This window comes from Drosophila eugracilis, unplaced genomic scaffold (assembly GCF_018153835.1).
Source record: "Drosophila eugracilis isolate 14026-0451.02 unplaced genomic scaffold, ASM1815383v1 contig_2171, whole genome shotgun sequence".
Classification (NCBI taxonomy): domain Eukaryota; kingdom Metazoa; phylum Arthropoda; class Insecta; order Diptera; family Drosophilidae; genus Drosophila; species Drosophila eugracilis.
This window is the reverse complement of record NW_024573057.1, coordinates 491,458-511,545: the sequence shown is the minus strand read 5'-3', so window position 1 is coordinate 511,545 and position 20,088 is coordinate 491,458. Positions and strand designations below refer to the sequence as shown.

The window sequence follows — 20,088 nt, the reverse complement described above, 5'->3', positions numbered from 1 at the left end:
TCATTTTGCTTGGGAAAAATGATCAAGAATATATATACGGAAACGCTTCCTTCTACCTTTTACATACTCTTCAACGAATCTAATATACCCTTTATTTTATCGGGTATAAATATCTGGGGTATCTAGAGGACCGTGCACGCCAGCCTTGGTTATATTTAATGTGAGCTAAAAGGACCGCGAGCTATGCAAATTTGCTTTCCTCTTTCATAGCGACAAATATTTACAAAATTATGCGCAATCGCTGCCCAGGCTTTGCCCCGTCATGGATGAACATCCCTGCTCGCCCGCGGGCCCTCCTTTTATTCGTTCATTTTCGGTAGCAGTACACCTAGGGGTCAACCGCAGTTAGTTAAGTAACCTCTGAGATAGATGGCAATTTGGAAAGTTATACACACATTTCATGTTTCGATTCATAAACTTGCCTAACAGTCCCAGAAGATTCATTAAATCGTTATCCAGTGTCACAATTAAATTATCAGTATGCCTAAGAGGGTGAGCATCGTGTTGCCCGAGGAGATGCCCGCGGATTCATTAGGCAGCAGTAAAAACTTAAAGCCCACTCACACTGTCAAAAGCTCCATCAGGAATGCCTCCACCGTTGGGACGGAACTCGCACCGCCCATCTTTGTAGTTGTCAGTCCGCACAGCAGCCAAATCTCGATAACCTCAAGTCAATGGAATACCAGCGTGACTAGCGATAGTTCCCAAAACAATGCGCCTGAGACGGACTCGAAAATTCAAGCTGTAACAACCCTTGAAAGCAGTGCCTTGGCCCAAAGTGGTTCTTCAAACTCCCAGGAATCCGCTAGTTTCGGAACGACAACAAACTCGATCAAGCAGTTCCTCAGAACCACAGTTGCTCTCGTAAGGGCAGGCGAGTCCTTTACATCTGTAAAACGCCTTTTTCACAATTTTATCAAAAATAGCGGATCTATCTCAAATTCCAAGCCTTCGCTGGTGACCGAAGATTCAACATCTCAAGGTACAGGTACGGAAAATCCCTATCTAAGCAAGTCTAACGACACGCTTTTGACGGACTGGTCGCTTCAGCTTACCGTTCCCAGCACCTCGAAAATGACACCTACTGCTCCACATTCGAACTTCGCAATAAATAACGCCAATTATGACCTGACGAGCCTCCTCTCCGACATCACTCCACTGACGGGCTACACCATCAGAAGCGATGTGGCCAGCACTGAGGAGGCTGGCGACCGAACCGATACCTCCGCATATACAGCTCCGAATAACGTGAGGTATGAGTTTGACAGCTCGTCGGAGTTACCATTGGGTAACGTACTGCATGGCGGTCTCTCGAAATGGGGAAGGCCCAATACACTTAAATTCAAGATAGCCAAACCATCGGGGTCACGATCGGTCTCAAAAAATCGTTCAAGCAGTCGATCTCTTCGCTTGAAATTTAACGCGTCCACGGCTAGGACGCCTAACGTAACACCCAGAATCGATCACACCGCATATCCAATAGAGCCAAAATTGGCCTTGGTTATTTCCACTGGTCCCAGTTCCGAGCGATCGAGTGGTTCACGACGATCAAGGCGGAGAAGCCAAGGGCCATCACTTAACCTGACGGCCAAGAACTCAGCCAGCTCTAGTTCAAGGGCAGAGCTTGTCAACTTGAAAATATCCAGTGGCGAGCAATCGCCAAAGTCATTCCAGTCAAGAAACAGCTCTAAGCGTACTTCCCCCAGAAGCTCACGTCGGTCCTTCCGTTCAAGGTCCCGTACCAGTGCGTCGGAGAACCTGAAAGGAGCTTACCAGCAAAAGGGAGAGCGTGCTCCTGAAGTGGAGTACGCCTTCACAATTGTCAGCCCCGAGGAGGCTGATAACAGCCATCCAGAAGAGAATACCGGCGGAGACGTCGAGGATGCCTCTTCAAACTGCCGAACATACCAAGAGGACTGCAAGTGCCACCACTGTCAGGACATGCGTCGTGCGGTCAAGAGGGCCGAATTTTTTCAGTCACCCGAGGGCAAGAAACGGCTGGAGGCTAAGTTGCTGGCCAAGAACTTTTTTATGGACATCTGCGCGTTGTCGGAGGTGCGACACCAGATTCAGGACGACCTGAAAGGGACCCGCAAGCATCCTTCGGCGCGGGTCAGTTATCCGGTGAGCATTTGTGGTGCTACACGGCTAGACGGGGGCTCTCTGTCGGTGCAGTGGTTCACCCACGATCTGGACAACGTGGACCACTTTGACATTTTCGTGGATAACGTTCCAAGCCGGAGTGTTTACAACCGGCTGGCCACCAATACCGTGCTCATCGACGTAAATGCCTCTAAAACGCATACTTTGCGCATGCGAGCGGTTCCGACGCGTGGCACTAGTGGCCGGGATTCGTCGGTAGACAAGTTCATGTCTGAGGTGGCCGCCGGGCACATGCGACAAGTGATGAAAGGCCAGCTCTTCGCCAGGTGTTTTGAGCACTTGGACGCTCGGCCGCAGCAGCAAACGCTGGTGGACTTCTGGACGGACAGCGAATTCCTATACATGCCCGCCTGCGACACCCTGAAAATCACTAAGGGTCGCTGACTGGCCAAAATAAACAGATTTATGAGCATATGTCTAGTCTGGGAGTGGGTATGTGGCGGGAACAGCTGCGTGGGCAATAATTGATTACGTTAATTTCTGCCTATTGCTGACTAATCGGCGTACAAGACACTTAGCACTTGCTCATTTCCCGGTCTAGGACCGGAAGACTGGGAAACCGAAGTTTCTGGCCTGCTGGGGTCATCAACGAGGCGTGTAGACAACATCAGCTGTCGCCGTTATTTAAAAATTTATCGTAATCCGGTCAGTCGGCCGTCAGCTTCCTGCGTCCTGCGATGATGAAGCTGTGTGCCTTTATCAGTGGCCTGCAGGCTGGCTGACCTGGTACTTGTTTCTGGGGGTTCTGTCAGAGATTTAATACCAAAAATTGATGTGGCATAATTAATTATTCTGCAAATATTTGAAATGCCTCTTTCCCTACTCGGCTAGATCAGCTATGACAAAGAGCGGTCGAGGAAACCCAAGCCGTTGAGTATTTAAATTAATTTTCACTTTCGGTTGACTAGTGAGCATTCCATCGACCATGTGATGGACAGTTGGCCCAAGTGCCCCTCCTCCTAGAGTCCTCTCTCCACGACGCACTGGCACTGTTCTGATTGGGGCTTTTGGCTTTAGCTTTGTTTTGGTTCCCTTTGACGCGTGATAGCTCTTGAAATAAATAAGGGGCTGTGGACAGAGTACTTAATTTCTAAATATTTTCGTTATTTAGATAATTTTCAAATATCGCTGATATTTTCCGCAGTCAGCAGTTCATTTATCCATCTCCCCCTGGTAGGTTCTACATGTTGCCACGCGGCGAATACACAGTTTTTATAGTCGCATCTTCCGGCGCACTTTCAATTACTTTTTATTATCATGGCCGATGCTCCCCCGAACGCTGTTTTATGTGCTGCAAGCAGTTGGCCAAATATTTTAATTGATTTCATGTGGTCGACGCCAGCCATTTGGTCAGGACTCTGCCTGATCAGAATATAGTGTTTTGTAAATATTTGCTTCTCGCCCACAAATCCGTGTCCATCCCCCCGAGTTGTTTACAATAGATTGTTTATGGAAAATTGCTTTGCCTAATGTCAGATCTTCTTATGGTCATGATGCTGCTGAAGATCATTGTTTAGCTGCGGACTTGAACTTTTAAATTTATCTTTAAGAAGTTTTCTTTACTCATTATAAAGTGATGGAAAATTGGCTTGGCTTCGTATGGAACCACACCTTCCGTTTCAGACGCACTTGAAAATTTATTACATATTGTTTAAATAAGACAAGTGTACCCCATGGGAGTCCAGTGTCACATTATGTTTTGGCATTTTATTGGTCGTTTCTGTGGCTTTCTGCAGCCTATAAGTGCCACACGCGCTCACGTTAAGTATATAGAAATTCCTGAACCATTGGTTTTTCTCGATAAAGTCCATTTCACCGGCAAAGGAAATATACAAAGGAAAGGAGAAGCCAAAAGAGGAGGTAAGGCGCAGATGAGTAAAAAAGGCCGGTTTACAAGGACGACACCAGATACCTATCAGATGAGATATTTGACCGAATACCTATTGAGTAAAAGTCAGGAATTAGCTCTTGAGAAAGTTGGACAAATTTACATGGTTTGATGCCAAAACGTCTTTTAAAGGCATATTATTATAGGAGTGGCTGTGCTATATTATGAGAACCGGAGGAAGGAGGACCACACTTATTGGGCAAGCTGGCCAGTTGAGGTTACCCCGCACTTGTCTCCAAAGTGTTTACACAAAAAGAAAATTCGATTCGGGGCCACACGTGGTTGTGAATTGCGGCAAGGGTAACTTTTAGTCAGCACAAAATAAATTAAATCCCTACGAAATTAACAGGAGAAATGAAAACACTTGTCGCACCGCTTAATGGAAAATTAAGCAATGCACACAGTGGGGGACCTTGGTCACCCTCATTGAATTTGAATCGGTACGCAATGCAAATTAATCATTTGTTCTTTTATTGGATTGTTCGCTTGCCTTTCCCTCGAATCACATTATTTTCTAGCTGGAAAGAGAAATGCGAAGCACACAATGTAGGACCCAAAAGAGGTGGAGCCAATGTGTGGAAAACGAAAAAGGATAAAAGATATAAGACGCAAACGTCTTTCTTAAACAGCTCTGTGGGATTATTTATGGCATTCTTTGGTCGACGTCCACTCAGCCGCAGGAGTTTTGCGAGGTGGGTGACACGGAGAACGATTCTATGATAAATGACTTCAGTCAATCTTTGACTACAAGAGGCCAACCAAAAACTGCGGGGACAGTAAAGCAAACTTTGATTTCCACCCAGCTCTACCTGACCTCAGCAGGTTACAAATGGAGCTCCAGAACTTTTCTTGTTCGATTAATTTCCATCGTTCAGTCAATCAAAAATCGCTCTTCAACTAGTTGGTTTCTATGTGACAACATTAGAAAAAACATTCTAAGTTCTGAAGTGAATTTCTGTCTTCAATAAATCACTGGGCCGCTTTAGACTCGGATTTATTTATAGCATTAGCAGAAGACCCTTAGCAACAACAGTTGATTATTGCAGACCAGTCAAGCTATCATTTATCAAGCCAATGAGCGGTTAAAATCACGCAGTGAGGATATCGAAGGAAATGAGTAATGCTCTCTTATGAGTCAGGTGAGTGCTGTCGCCGGAAGAAAAGACGATGTTCCCGTCACCGACTTCTCTGATCTTCTGCCATCATTGAGCATGTGTCACAAATTGACACGAATTGGCTCGTCAGATTGAATCGTTTCGTCCGCCGCTTTCTACGCTTATCTTCTTCACATATTTAATATCCTATTTATGTCATGTCTTGTTCACCCTTTCCTTGGCTGGGTGGATCGGTAATTGAATTCCTTGGCTTGGACAGCTGTCATAGATTTGAGCCGATACAGTATCCTTTGAGAGTGGAGATCAGGAAAACAACAGCTGCGTTGAACTACAAGGAATATTAACTAATTAATAGTCCGAGATTCCTGTGTAATAGGTGAGCCGAGCTAATGACCGCTTTATGGAATTCATTTGCGAAATGGATAAGGGGCTGTTGCATATTCATCAGTTAATAGACAATTCCGAGCGCCGATAACATACCCTAATTAAGCCGGACCCCCGAGTTCATCTTCATCGCCATCCGAGAAAGATTTCGAGACCTGGGCGCCTGTTGGCTTATGGTCATTAATAACATGTGCCGACATTAATCAGTTTTATATATCAAATTAATTCCGACGCACTTTCTGCAGCAAACAAAAAATATAGGGACAGCGAAAAACGGTTTAAAGTCATTGATAGCTGGAGGCAATCTATTTGGGAAACTTCGACTATGAGGAAAATGGCAAATTACAAAAAGAATCTGAAACGCCAATCACCTTAGAAAACGCATCCGTGGAAACGGCATTAAAGGAAACTTGTCATTCAGTTTTAAGAGCTTAGGTCGGAAACGGAATCGCAAAACAAAACTCAATAAGAAGATTGGAATGTCACCAGCATTTAATGTTCTTATCAATAAATTACGCAATGAATGAAGGCAGGGGGCGAAACCTTTTATCCGCACAACAATGTGGACTCAAAAGGCCTCCAAATGGCAATGTATACACATAAATATCAATTTGGTGGGGTCGTGACATTCTCGCTAATAAATTATAATATAATAATAAATTATAAATTGAAAATTGTGAAAATCGAAGAAAACGACTGTCAACACCTGATAAAACTATATTTGTATTACATTTATTATCAGTTTTTAAAAACTTTTCTTTTAGGCTATTAAATTGTAACAATTAAATGGGAAAAGTTCGAAAATTTTTCATTAAGACTGCGAGGCCAAGTACCCTAGGTAACTGGCAATTGCCACGGGCGGGAAAAGTTGCTATGGCTGAACTTCCTTTGCTGACATTTATGCCAAAATTGGAAATAAGAGAAACTTGATAAATAAATCCGATAGATTGCACTACCGCTCTGACACCCGTGTCACAAAAAGGCCCTCTGTTAGGCGACTTAAAAATCCGATTTTTTCGGTTGCGGGAATGCATTCTTTGCAGCATATAATCCATTAGCAACAACCAAACAACCCACTTAATCATTATAGTTCAAGGGGAGGCAGGAGTCACCATAAGTTTCCATCTGTCAATAAAGCGACGCGTGTGGTCAGCAGCTGACATCTGTCAGAAACGGCTTTAAAGCCCGATCAAGGACTAACAGGTTCGGCAGAGCCCCAACCACACAGTATTTTGTCAAATAGGAGAGAATGTGTCACTTACATCAACTAACGCGAAACTCATAATCATATGATAGTCAAGTTCAAGCGGTAAACAAATATGGCCCTGAGGGCACATTACGTACACACGTCGTTGGTGTCGTGCGCTCTTTCACTTTTGCTAACCGCAAAACTTTTTCGCAACTTTTTCGGAAAGTGTGCTGATGAAAGATGAGAAGCATTTCAAACCCACATTTGTGCGGCCACATTTGAGGTATGGGGAATTGTGACAGGAGCGGGTTATCCTAATCTTCTTGCCATTTAAAGGACTCCATATAGCCCGATAGTCAGTCTGTCCGTGGCACTGATTGCGATGCCTAATTACACATTGGGTTTGTGGGTTCGGCTGTCTGATGGACTAACGAGTATGCTAATTTCGCGGTAAGCGACCACACCGATCATCCGGAGAAGTCATCGAGGTGATGTGACACTGACAGCAAGGAAATCGAATCGAACTTGGTCAATGTCAAAAGAAGTCTGGTCCTTCTGGAAGCTGATTTTGGGAAACATAGAACTTTCCTTTCTGTCACGCTGAATATAGGATACTTTGTGTTTGGAAACTTTTAAGGATTGGCTTTAATTTGGTCGCCTGGCCTCTGGATCCAGGTCGCAAGTTAATTAGATTTGGGACCCCGCTGGCCTAATAAAGAAAATTGTAGAAACAAAGACCGAATGAGCGCTCAACAGCTTCTGTTTTTTTCCTTGCACTGACCGCCTTAATGACATGTATCCAGAAACGGATGATAGGAATACCCCAGCGTAATCTTCTCTAAATTATGAAATAAATTGCAGAAGGAATAGGCCTTTAAGTACGGTTCATTAGTTACAAATTGATTAGCATCTAATTAAATCTATTATGTTAGGACTCGAATTGAATATTTTTGAGGCAGGGCTGTCATCACAAAAAGGGATAAATAACAAGAATAACCGCTATAGTCAAGTGCCGCGACTATAAGATACCCGTTACTTTTTTAAACAATTTTAAAATATTCATTTTGCTAGTGAAAATTCACAAAGCGCCACCCTTTGTGAGAAAATGCATGTTGAGTAGCTGATGGTGACCTCACTGTCCATGTGAAATAATGTTCAGATCTTTGGTAAATCGATAGATATTGACAAAAAAATGTATACTAGGTCAAACGAATATTATGCACACCACAGTTTTCCGCGGTTTGTGGGCGTTAGAGTGGGCGCGGCAGGATGAAAACTCGTGTCAAGCCGCAGTGGAATCTCTAAAATTCGTATTCCTAAGCCTAACTTTCTAGCTCTTATAGTTGCCGAGATTTTCGCATGGGGGGCATCATAATCATGTGTAATCCCACTTTTCTATCACTTATAGTTACCGAGATATCAGCTTTTTTACAAAAAGCGAAAATCTGTTTAGCTTGATGGGCGAAAGAAAGGGGAGATAATGGTACCACCGCATCGCTGGATACGCAGACATCTCAAGAGAATACATATTTAATTCGTACATTCTAGCTCTAATAGTTCCAGAGATTTAAGCGATTTTAGTTTTTTATGATTTGTGGGCGCTAGAGTGGGAGTAGCAGGTTGCTTGCGCTGCGTAAGGACCTCAAGAATCTTCATGCTTAATCTGAAATTTCTATCTCTTATAGTTCCTGAGATCTTAGCGTTTATACAGACGGACGGACAGACCGACATGGCTTAATCTAGCCGTTACATACTTTTCAACGAATCAAATAATCCCTTTTACTCTACGAGTAAGGGGTATAAAAATTAAACTCAGATTCCTCAAATAACGACACATTCTGACGTGCTTTAATTAATTTCGTCAAACTTTTTCGCATTCAAACAACGAGTTTTTGTTCCCCCCTAAAAAAATAAATAATTTATAATTACTGGCAAGATGGGGAAAAGTTTAGACAGGGTATTTTGAACGGACGGGGTTGATGGAATTTGGAATTTGATGAGAACCTGACCCAGATAGGTGATAATTGACGGGAAATAACACATATATTTTTCAAATTTTGGATAGCCTGCAAGTCTCTGACTCATCAGTCAGATACTTTCTCAGATATTGGCACACCTATCTATGCCCAAATACTTACCAAAGGGAATGTCAGTAGCTGCTTAACTGTAAATAATGCGGGAATACAAAGCAGCAGACGGTGCCACTTTACATCAGTCAACTGCAATTGTTCCGCTTTTTTTAGCACTTGACTAAATTTTGTTTGTTTGTAAATCAAAAGCAGAGGCAGCTACTCGTCACAATGTTTTCCACAAATATTTGAAACTCAACCAAACGCGGGGAAACTTTTAAATTTGGCAGCTCAACCAGCAAAAATGACCAACGGTCAGCGCGCTTTAATAGAACTCTGAGCGAGTTCGGACTGCGGTTTATTTGGTTCCTACTCGGGTTTTAAATCCCGTTTCACGACCGGGGTGGTGTAGGACTAGCGAGCGACCTCGACCGTTTCTGCTGAATCCGTGCACAGGACTAACTCGGCGATGTCGGGAGAACCGGCGCCAAAGTCTGCGACATCAATGGGATCCACACGCGCCAAGCCCGAAAGCAACGAATTTCCAACGGAGTCCACCATGTGTACGACACTGCGCATGTGCTGGTCACCACTTGAAAATAATCACTGTCGAAGATGCTTTGTGAATTTTCATGGAACTGCCCGACCCTTCCCTTTTGGCGGCCATCTGTTGCTGGTGCTCCGTCGCGAATTTCATTCATGAGGCTGCGTATATATTCGCTCTCAATAGGAATTTGTTTTCTACAAACAATTTTTCAGTACAACATTGACTTCTGCATATTTATAATGATTTATTTTTATTTATAGCTGCTATTTTGAGCTTTGTTTTGTATCTCCGTATTTTGGGAAGATTTCACATCGTTGTCTCGCTTGATTCAAAACAGCTTTTTAAAGTGGACTTTAAAAAATATCTGATTAAAAATAAATAAATATCCCTTCCGGGAGCCATTAAGTTGAAATTGGATTTACCCTTGGTCATCACTTAGAGTTTAATAGCTAAAGCAAAGTGGGGCATTAAAGGGCTAAAACTAGTCAAAGAAGTTAATAAAGCAAGTCAATTCTCTAGACAAACGCGGATATTTACAAATGAACATACGAATTAGGTAAGACATTTGTAAGTATAACAAGATGAAACGCTATAGTCGAGTACCGCGACTATAAGATACCCGTTACTGGTTTACACAATTTTAAAGCATGTTGAGTAACTGATAGTGACGTCACTGCCCATGTGAGGCCTTATAACCTAAATTTCTTCCTAGCGAAAAAATGTTCCGATTTGAAAATTCTATGGTAAATCGATAGAGATTGACAGAAATAAGTTACATATATAAGGTCAAACAAAGGCATTCATAATAATATTATAGACGTCACAGTTCCTCGGTTTGTGGGCGTTAGAGTGGGCGTGGCCGGATGAGTGGCAAGTTGCAGCGGCATCTCTTAAATACGTATTCTAAAGCACAACTTTGTAGCCCTTATAGTTTCCGAGATTTTTGCATTTTTGGTTTTTCGCGTTTTGTGGGCGTTAGAGTTGGCGTGATTTGATCGGAAAAAACAATTCGCATTGTGAGCATCATTAAAACCTTTCTATAGAACTTTCTATCTCTTATAATTATCGAAATATCAGCTTTTCTAAAAAATGCGAACACCGTATTTTGAGCTTTGTGGGCGTATGGGTGGGTGATCTAAAGATTATACATACTGAAGTTGAACTTTCTAGTTCTAATAGTTCCTGATATTTCAGCGATTTTAGTTTTTCGGATTTGTGGGCGCTGCGTAGGGACCTCAAGAATCTTCATGGTTAATCTCAACTTTGTATCTCTTATAGTTCCTGAGATCTCAGTGTTCATACGGACAGACGGACAGACGGACATGGCTCAATCGACTTTGCTATAGATCCTGATCAAGAATATATATACTATATTTGGGGGTGGGAAACGCTTCCTTCTACCTGTTACATACTTTTCAACAAATCTAGTATACCCTTTCACTCTACGAGTAACGGGTATAAATATCATCACAAATATGTACAATTTTCGCTAGAAAACAGTGACTAAGTAAAGATCAACACCTTTTAACTGTTTACCATTCGACAGCTGCAGTTACGAGGGCTGGTATATAAAACCAGGAGATTAATCTCTCGGCCCTTGAGTTCAAAGCGAAGATCAGCAGAGATGATTGCCACAACGGTTTGTTTTTACCTGGTGCTTTTGGCCATTCTCATGGCGTTCCTGTCTCCCTCGGCAGACGGTTGCTTCATCCTGCTGGCGTGCCTGTTGAGGTCACCATACTGTCCATACAACACGACCTCGTCCGGATGATAGAGTAACTTCTTGTGTTGCCCTATTCCACATCCAATAAATACGATTATGCATTATAAAAATATATCTGACCACGGCCAACTTCATTAGCTGTGAACTGTTTAAACGACTGTTGAAACCGAGGGAAGGGGTTTTTAGAGAATACTTTAAGGAACGGATCTGCATCGACAATTCAGTTAGAAGGAAACTTTTTTGTCTAGTTTCCATTCCTTTCGATTTGTTTACAGACTGTTTCACTCAGCGCAACTTTGCTGAAAATCTATTTCGGTAAACGAAACTCAATCAATTGTGGCTTTGAGTTTAAAATTCCGACCTACGCCTTCAAATCCTTCAAGTCTTCTTTAATTCAGGCACGCTTCAATCCCATTACGCATTTGCACGGTGAACCCACGTGTTTCCCGCGATTGTTTGGCCAACTGACGGTTGCCGTAGCTCCCAGGCGAGCCGCACTGACGTATGAGTGATATTTAATTAATTGCCATCTCCCTACTGTTTGCACTCAGTAAATTTGAATTACAATCTGGGAAAGTCAAACACAGCTCGCAGGGGCAAGTGTGTGTTCTCCCGTGGTTCAGGCCCCTGTCTCGTCTGCCCATCAATGACAAGACAAGAAAAAAGTGGTTTAGTGAGTGCGGAAACTTTGACACGAGTTGGCGACGACTGTTTGCAACATTGTGTCGCCCCTAAACAAGTTCCTACTGCACACTTCGGATTTTAACACCTTTTCAAACACTTAAAGTTGGCTTTACATCGATTTCTTCCTTTTGTCACCATGAAATTAAAAAACCGAGAGTGTTTCTACGATGCTTGAAAAGCCATGTAAAGCACGCAGTTCATGATGTAAAATCCAGTATCAAGCTGAAATCAATTTTAATGGATGTATGTCCGTTAGAAAGTTGGAATAATCTTGAGATCACACCCACTCTTACGCCCACAAAGCTAGAAAGACGGGTTTCGCTTTTTATAGAAAGGTTGATATTTCGGTAACTATAAGTGATAGGAAAAACACAGAAAACCCAAAATGCTAAAATCTGGGGAACTATAAGAGCTAGAAAGTTAGGCTTAGGAATTCGTATTTTAGAGATGCCGCTGCAGATTTCACTTGGCCACTCCCAATCTAATGCCCACAAACCGCGGAAAACTGTGGCGTCCTTAATATTTGATTGACCTTGTATAACACTTTTTGTTAATATCTATCGATCTACCAAAGACTTTTCAAATCGGAATATTATTTCGCTATATATGAATAAATGTAGGCTACCATCAGTTACCATTCTCTTTTGACAAATGGTGGCTTTGTCCATTTCCACTTGCAAAATGATTATTTTACAATTGTGTAAAACCGTAACGGGTATCTTATAGTCGCGGCAATCGACTAAAGCTTACCTATATTTACATTCATTAACGGCTTTCTAAGTCGTAGAGGTCATATAAAAATCAATGGATATGGAACCCTGGTACTACTGAAAAACAGTGAGTTCAGTGTTAATTTATAAAATAATATTTTTGCTAGCAAAGATCGGCCTAGTAAACAATCTACTAGCGACATATTTTCTTAGATAAAAGTAGCTTAATTAACTAAATTTTAATGTGTTAATACATTGTGATATAATGTTATTTAAGATCCAAAATTCTAGCTCTAATTGTTGAACTTTTCAACGAATACATTATACGCTGTAACTCTAAAAGTATCATTAATAATAAATCTAAAATTCATGTAATTAATGTGAAATGAAGTGAAAATCTTAACAGGGTATATGAGTTCTGACGATCTCATCTTCAACAAACAAAAGTCCCAATATCAAATTTTTATTATTATTATTTATTGGACAGCCGCTTATCAGGAGTATAAGTTCTTCCTAAGGAATCTGTAAGTCATCGTCCTTAGGAATGAGCGATTAATGATCATCAGACAGTCTCTTTAACTTAGAGTGAAGCTGCTTCTTTGGTGCTCCCTGTTCCAAGCTAAATCGGTTGGCGGCCTGTGGCTTAAGCCCAACAACGGTCAGCAAAAATGTTATCCTTTGAAAGGGGACGAAGTCCTGACTGGTGGCCGGCCCACCTGCAAGGTCTGAAGGGCTTTATTTTCTGTCTATCGTTGGTTACATGCCGTTATTCATCGCTCCATGCAAATTAAATGCCAATTGGCTGGAATCGACTTGGCCTCAAACAATCCCTTCAAACTCCACTAAGCAGATTCCATTGATTTTCGTTTGACTCCTTTTTCGCATTAATTGAATCGCCTGAGGCGCCCATCGTTTTGTAAATTAAATTTCATTTTTTATAAAAAACCGCTCTTCGGGAATTGGGCAGGCAGGTCAACAGCCTGCGGTTTTCTGTGTTTCGCATACGAATAGCTCAAATTTTTGTGGATAATAAGATTTTTAAATATGGTATGTTTTCTAACTCTTTGATATAAACGGTTGTAAAAACAAGAATATCAGAAATTTTTTCCGTATTATAATGCAAGCAGAAACTGACCTCTGAGTAGTATTTGTTCGATTTAAAAAAGATTTAGGAAATCGATTTGTATTGCCACATAAGAATAAGTAACGTGCAATTTTAACCATATTGTTGTTCAAATCAGTGGAAAGAGGAACAGAGCTAATAGCTTCTGCGTTAGAGTTACATCTGAAATTAATGTTGGGGGTAAGTAAACTTAATACGTCAACGTCAGTCCACTCAAATGACTCGCAGATTTGGAAAGGAATTCCATTCTGGAATTAAGAAACCAGGACACGTACTGACAGCGACAAAAGTGAAAGCCACCGTTCAGCGAGGTTTACACTTAATTAGTGCAAGTAACTAATGACAAACTTTGCATTTGCCAGGAAACTTTGCCTCTTAGTCAAGCAGCAGGCCAGGCAAAACGCAAAGGAAACGGGATAGGCGGAGCGAAAATGTCATGAAATTTGACTTCGAAGAGGGCTTCTATTTATTTGTGGCAGTGTAAGTTTAGCTATGGGTTAATTTAACAGTGGATGTTTAACGATATTGAAATACAAATTAGCGGGCCGCAGTGGTGGTGGTCTTAAAAGGACAGATCTCCAGACGGTATAAGCAAGCCCATAGAAGAAAGGTGGACTCGGCAGTGGGTACCAAGATGATGACCAGTACGGACACGAGGAGCATATAAAGCCACAGCACTGAGATATCCATGGTTGCTAATTGAAGCGAGGAAGATGACGATCTGATCGTTCAAATCGAATTTATAGGCTCTTGGGTAACACCATACATAACTACAAATGTATTTGACCAGATGCACCTGGTTAAATGTTTTTGACCTCAATCCCAGGAATAAACATTTGCCCAGCCAACGGCGATGAGCTTACAAGCCCATGGGCAGTGCAACCTTTAAAGTCCCCTGCACAAAAGCGGACAAACCTAATTACCCATACGTAATTGTTACATTTTCAACTCATCGAAATTAAATTACGGCCTGACGCTAAATGACCCTGCAGATTAGCCTACAAAATTTGATCTGTCATTTCACATTCACAATTCACTTTGTGGCCACAAATTGAATTCGCTAATGTATAAATTGGGTGTGTATCAAATAAATCTCATTTGGGTATTTATTATGCCCGAACGTGTTTCAATGAATATTAAACAGTGGGTCCTGTCTTCTGTTTACTCCCTTTTCCAATTATATTCACAGCGTGTATATAATACGAGTGTGTAATTGGCGTGTATCCTTATTATTACATAACTTATTACTTAAATAGAAAACTTTAATAGAATAGAATAGAATAGAATAGAAAACTTTAAATAATAATCCTTCGGGCAGTGAGGAAGTGTTTGAGGACTTATTAAAGGTATGATCTTTACTATTCTGTGTCTGTAGTACAATTACAATGTGAATAACTGCGAATAGAATCATATATAATATTATATTACAGGAAAGAACAAATATTTTTATGCTACTACCATATTTGCAGCAACAGCATAATCAACATATATAATCAACCGTTAAAAACCTTAGTAAAATTTTCCCCTACTGGAAAATTATTATTTTAAAATTGGTATCTGTTAGTCAAGACACTGAATTACTGCGTTTCTTCTGAAACTATAAAATATTTTTGACTACAGACTTATTGGAAGAACAAGTTCATATTGAAAATAAATTGAAAATCTGTTTTTTTAACAACTTTGTACCAGAGTATCGAACAACTACAAATTTCTAACTTGTATATTTTACACTTTTACTTATCTTTATTCTGAAGCAATTTATTATTGTCAATACTTTTTATTTTTCAGTGTACATATAAATGTAACTTCCCTCATTCCCCATTTAAGTATGTGTGTTTGTAGTTGTTGTTCAATGGGCAAACTTGTATCGCATGGCTTTAATTAATCATCGAGATTAAGATATATGTTGCCCACGACGATGAGGGAGACAATTTCCATACAGAGATGTTATTAAATGCACTTGACAAGTCCAAAAAGAAAGAAGCAAGGAAATAACGCAGCCCCATACGAGCCCCATACGAGCATATTTATCTCCTTGGCCACGCGCCGTGGGCTCATTAATAATGCATGGTCTGCTTGTCGTAAACAACCTCGTGGGCGCTGCGCCTTTTGTTACATCAGTAACTTTAAATCTGTCGACAATTAATTCCAAAAGTTTTTCTTTTCATGCTAATATTAAGCGACAATTGGATCCGAATTATGCAAATACTTGCCCTATTGACGACGATATCCACCTCATAGCAGGTCGACAGTTGCCTTCATCTATGAATGAATTGTAGAGCAGGAAACCAGAACGACGAGCTCACGTATGTATGTTAACCTCACCAATAACCGTTGTCTTTAAAAATTATTTCACTTAATTCATTATTAGTAATTTAAAATTAATTTGAAGGCCCAATAACAATTCTCAATAAAAATAGCTGCATGTTAAATTCATCAGTCATTTAATGGCCAACTTACTTCGTTTTTTTATTAGGTTTTCCACAACAGCAATATATATTAGATATATTGCAGGTCGTCTACGAAAATGTATATCCCATAATAACGATCGAATTCAAAAACAAGAGGAAACGCTATAGTCGAGTGCCGCGACTATAAGATACCCGTTACTGTTTTACAAAATTTTAAAATATTATTTTGCTAGTGGAAATTCACAAGGCGCCACCTATTGTCAGAGGAAGTATGTTGAGTACGCTTATAGTGACGTCACTGGCCATGTGAGGCCTTATAACCTTAATTTCTTTATAAATAGCAAAATAATGTTCCGATTTGAAAAATCTTTGGTAAATCGATAGATATTAACAGAAATAAGTTATACAAGGTCAAACGAAGGCATTCATAAAAATATTATAAACGCCACAGTTTTCCGCGGTTTGTGGGCGTTAGAGTGGGCGTGGTCGGATGCAACTTCGTGGCAAGTTGTAGAAGCTTTTTGTGTAGCTTTTATAGTTTTCGATATTTTTCCATTTTTGGTTTTTCGGGTTTTGTGGGCGTTAGAGTGGGCGTGGTTTGATCGGAGAAAACCAATTCACATTGGGAGCATCATAAAACCCTACATGCTTAATACGAACATTCTATCTTTAATAGTTACCGAGATATCAGCTTTTCTAGAAAATCCGAAAACCGTCTTTTGAGCCTTGTGGGCGTGGCAGGATGCTGTAATAAACTTGCGCTGTCCCGGGACCTCAAGAATCTTCATGCTTAATCTCAACTTTGTATCTGCTATAGTTCCTGAGATCTCAGCGTTCATACGGACGGACGGACGGACGGACGGACGGACAGACGGACATGGCTCAATCGACTTCGCTATTGATCCTGATCAAGAATATATATACTTTATAGGGTCGCAAAAGCTTCCTTCTATCTGTTACATACTTTTCAACGAATCTAGTATACCCTTTTACTCTACGAGTAACGGGTATAATAACGTTTTTGGTAAGGAAAGGTGTTTTTTAAAACAAACCCAAATATAATTATCCTTGTGTTTAATTACTTAGTGGAAATTTAATCTTATTAGCACCTAAAAAATATAATTATTATTTTTAATAGGTAGTAGGGTAAAAAAATAAAATCGAACAATGAAATTTGGAGTTTTGATTGCCTAAAACTAAAATACCAATTCTGAATACGGATAAGGGATTGTATGCAAGGTCGAATTACGGGACCTTATCGAACCAAAACCGTGTCATGCTCCTGTACAGAATAAAAGTCCAGCGTTTTTGCATTGTTGTCTAGAGGAACAACTAGATCTGGATGCCGGGCATCAACATAGGACAGCTGAGGCACATTACCGCTTAGCCGAAATCGCTTAATAACCAGACCCTGCAGAGTCTGTACAGTAATCATTCGTGGAACTTTTTTCTCCCAGGTCTCGCCCGTCAACTGATGCCGTATGCAAATATTAATTAGGTTCGATTGCTTTGCTTGGCTGCGCGGTATAAAGTCTACCGGAGAACCATACTCTGTAAAAAAAAATCCATCATTTCTAAATCAACTGGAAGCACAACTGCATACTTGTAATCAGCAATGGGTAAGTGCGATGTTTTCGACAGAACTCCCGTAAGCTATCCGATCCTTGGTTCGTCGCCTGCATCCAGTCCAGTGCATACTTCTTCCAAATGTCGTATTCCGCACCGCGTCTTTTTTCTGGTGAAATCTCGGCATTGTTTAAGAATTGTAGCCCGGCTATGCTAGCCACAGCTTTCGAGACCATTTCATCAAAATTTGACTTTAAGTGTGGAGTCTTACTAAGGCGTTTTAGCTTGGGCAGCTTGTCTAGCTCGTTGAACGTATCAGCCTGCGCAGAATTCATAATTATATTATTATTTATTGTAATAGCCAAATATATAACTACATACTTCATTCCAAATAGGATTGTGAAGAAGGTTCAACTGCTCCAGAGAAACAAAAATATTAAGCTTTTCTTGTGGATCACAGTCGAGAAGTCTTATCTCCTCGATACCGTTCTCCATGAGATTTAACAATCGCAACGTCGTCAGTTTTCCCAACTTCGCAACCTGGTCAAAATCCATTATATTTGTGCGATGCAAGTAGAGCTCCTGAAGCCGCTTAAAGATAATCTTCCCATCGACCTCGTCCAGGTGACCGAAAGAGTTATCTTGCAATCCCAGAGACAAAATATTTGGCCAGAGCAGCGCAGTTTGCATCACATCCTTCCAGTTCGTGAATCCACAGCTGCCAAGGTTAATGCGCTTTAGTTGCCGGAAGGCAGGTTCTAGATCTGTGATTTGGGATGCCAAGGGTAGAACCAGTCGGTTGGAGCTAAGAGGTTTGGCAAATGTCATTAGGTATCAATAGATTATGGCTGGTACCCCACTCACCTTAGGTCCAGGCTATTCAGGGAGGGCAGCTGCTGCGCAATGCTGGCCACGATCTCCCAATTCCAGATCAAGGTGTGACTGACGTTCAGCGTGGTCAAATGAGTCAATTCCTTTAGGTACCCGGCTGCGTTTACCGACGTCTGCTCAACGCTCACCTCCGCCAGCTGCTCAAATTTGCTCTGCTTGCGAGCGATTTTATCCATTCCCACGACCTCGAAGAGCGACGCCTGCAGACTGGCCTGAGCCTCGCGGATGAGAGACTCGTCCACGTTGCTTGAGTCGTAGTTCAGGTACCGCTCCCGTGCAGCGTCCTCTAGAGTGGCGCAAGGTCCCACCTTGCCAGGACGGATAAAGCTGCCAGCTGTTGGAGTCTGCGTCTGAAAGAAGCGCTTACCGTCTACAATTCCATTATGCTTGCCACGCTGCCCATCGTCCCACTCAATGCCCAGCCAGGATCCCATGTGACCGCTTACCTGTATCAGGAATATCATATCGGGATTATCCAAGGATCCTGCGAAAATCTCATTTTGCTTACCTCTCCTACATACCGCACTGTGCCATAGTTGTCCGCTATCTTGATGCGAGTTCCTAACGGATAAAACAGCTGCGCTTCATCGATAATTCCCACCATCGCTTGTTTGTTTTTGTAGTTTATTCGGCGCCCACTCAAGTACACTTGGGTCACACACTTCCACACGCCTTTGTTTCGTCGTTTAGCAGCTGCTCCAAAAAGTGATTGATTTCAACTACGGCTTAGTTGACCGGGAGCCTAATCAACATTACACATTAGATGGTGATGAATAATGGCTGTGAAAGAACCAAACAGCCTAAATTCTGAGTCATAAACTATTATTTCTATTTTAGTTAATTCGAGTGTGGTCGCAAGCAAAAACCATCAATTTACCTAGAAACTGCGTCGTCTGGTCACACTCCGATGGTCAAAAAATTTAACGTAACGGAAAAAATGTTACATAACAATCATCTGTGTAAGGAACAGTAAATTTAAAAGCTGGTTTGGTCGGGAATGAACATTTGCAGATAAAAAATGCCTACATACATATGTATTTAGATCGAACTTATATCCTGTAAAACAAATTGTTATCTAATACTTAGATAATTTGAGCTTTCGTTTCATTTTTATTATTTATTTGTATTCATTTAATTTTCTTTTCTACGACACAAGATGCATATGCAACACGATTGTTTAAAAACAAGTGCTAATATGAAAAGAATTTTTACGATAGTTCACAAGCTAAATATGTTTTATTATAATTATTTTTAAAGTTTGTAATGCAGAAATGAATATATTAAAAAATGGTATATTTGTGATAAACAAATATGACTTTCTTTTATTAGCAAAAGAAGGCTCTGGGTAAAAAAATTCAAGGTACAATAAGAATATGATTTATCTTTTTACATTTTCGCCCGTTTTCTTGTAAAGCAGGAAAGCTTTAGAATTTACAACGTTTAATTTCTAGACTCGGGTTAAACTAATTTATTTTAATTTAAAATTCTCGGCCTATTAATTGTTCTTTGGATTGTCCTTTTTTTCGGCTATGTTGATTGTTTCGCCAATTCCTGTTAAATACAGTTACGTTTATCTGCTTGTCGAGATATACATATGTAAATTTATGTTTACATACCTATGTATG

The 20,088-nt window shown here is 40.9% G+C and overlaps 4 protein-coding genes across 5 annotated transcripts; 2 read left to right on the top strand and 2 right to left on the bottom strand.

The window, feature by feature from the left end:
• Positions 1-383: 383 nt before the first annotated feature.
• LOC108110367 lies at positions 384-2,577 on the top strand. Its single transcript, XM_017219420.2, has one exon. It carries the CDS (start codon positions 481-483, stop codon positions 2,545-2,547), a length of 2,067 nt encoding a protein of 688 aa, XP_017074909.1. The 5' UTR covers positions 384-480; the 3' UTR covers positions 2,548-2,577.
• Positions 2,578-10,954: 8,377 nt separating this feature from the next.
• Positions 10,955-11,190, top strand: LOC108110340. Its single transcript, XM_017219371.2, has one exon. The coding sequence runs from the start codon at positions 10,980-10,982 to the stop codon at positions 11,124-11,126; it is 147 nt and encodes a 48-aa protein (XP_017074860.1). The 5' UTR covers positions 10,955-10,979; the 3' UTR covers positions 11,127-11,190.
• A 2,853-nt stretch (positions 11,191-14,043) lies between these two features.
• LOC108110341 lies at positions 14,044-14,745 on the bottom strand. The gene has a single exon (XM_017219372.1). The coding sequence runs from the start codon at positions 14,283-14,285 to the stop codon at positions 14,133-14,135; it is 153 nt and encodes a 50-aa protein (XP_017074861.1). The 5' UTR covers positions 14,286-14,745; the 3' UTR covers positions 14,044-14,132.
• Positions 14,746-17,063: 2,318 nt separating this feature from the next.
• Positions 17,064-19,346, bottom strand: LOC108110364 (tubulin-specific chaperone E). 2 transcript variants are annotated; one of them, XM_017219416.2, is made up of 5 exons: positions 18,972-19,346; positions 18,437-18,813; positions 17,954-18,377; positions 17,610-17,892; positions 17,064-17,557 (listed from the first exon to the last, which is right to left on the bottom strand). In XM_017219416.2, exons 1-5 carry the CDS (start codon positions 19,065-19,067, stop codon positions 17,262-17,264), a joined length of 1,476 nt encoding a protein of 491 aa, XP_017074905.1. In that variant the 5' UTR covers positions 19,068-19,346; the 3' UTR covers positions 17,064-17,261. The 2 variants fall into 2 exon arrangements, with proteins under 2 accessions (XP_017074905.1, XP_017074904.1); XM_017219415.2 differs by having other exon boundaries at positions 18,437-18,909; positions 18,972-19,345.
• Positions 19,347-20,088: the final 742 nt, after the last annotated feature.

What these genes read in the sequence shown, in the direction of transcription:
- LOC108110340 (XM_017219371.2), top strand. Translation starts at nt 10,980, where the DNA reads ATGATTGCCACAACGGTTTGTTTTTACCTGGTGCTTTTGGCCATTCTC.
- LOC108110364 (XM_017219415.2), bottom strand. Translation starts at nt 19,067, where the DNA reads ATGGTGGGAATTATCGATGAAGCGCAGCTGTTTTATCCGTTAGGAACT. An exon ending in ACAATCCTATTTGGAATGAA is followed by an intron (nt 17,893 to 17,953) that starts GTATGTAGTTAT and finishes AATTCTGCGCAG; the next exon opens with GCTGATACGTTCAACGAGCT. An exon ending in TTACCCATTGCTGATTACAA is followed by an intron (nt 17,558 to 17,609) that starts GTATGCAGTTGT and finishes TTTTTTTTACAG; the next exon opens with AGTATGGTTCTCCGGTAGAC.
- LOC108110341 (XM_017219372.1), bottom strand. Translation starts at nt 14,285, where the DNA reads ATGGATATCTCAGTGCTGTGGCTTTATATGCTCCTCGTGTCCGTACTG.
- LOC108110367 (XM_017219420.2), top strand. Translation starts at nt 481, where the DNA reads ATGCCTAAGAGGGTGAGCATCGTGTTGCCCGAGGAGATGCCCGCGGAT.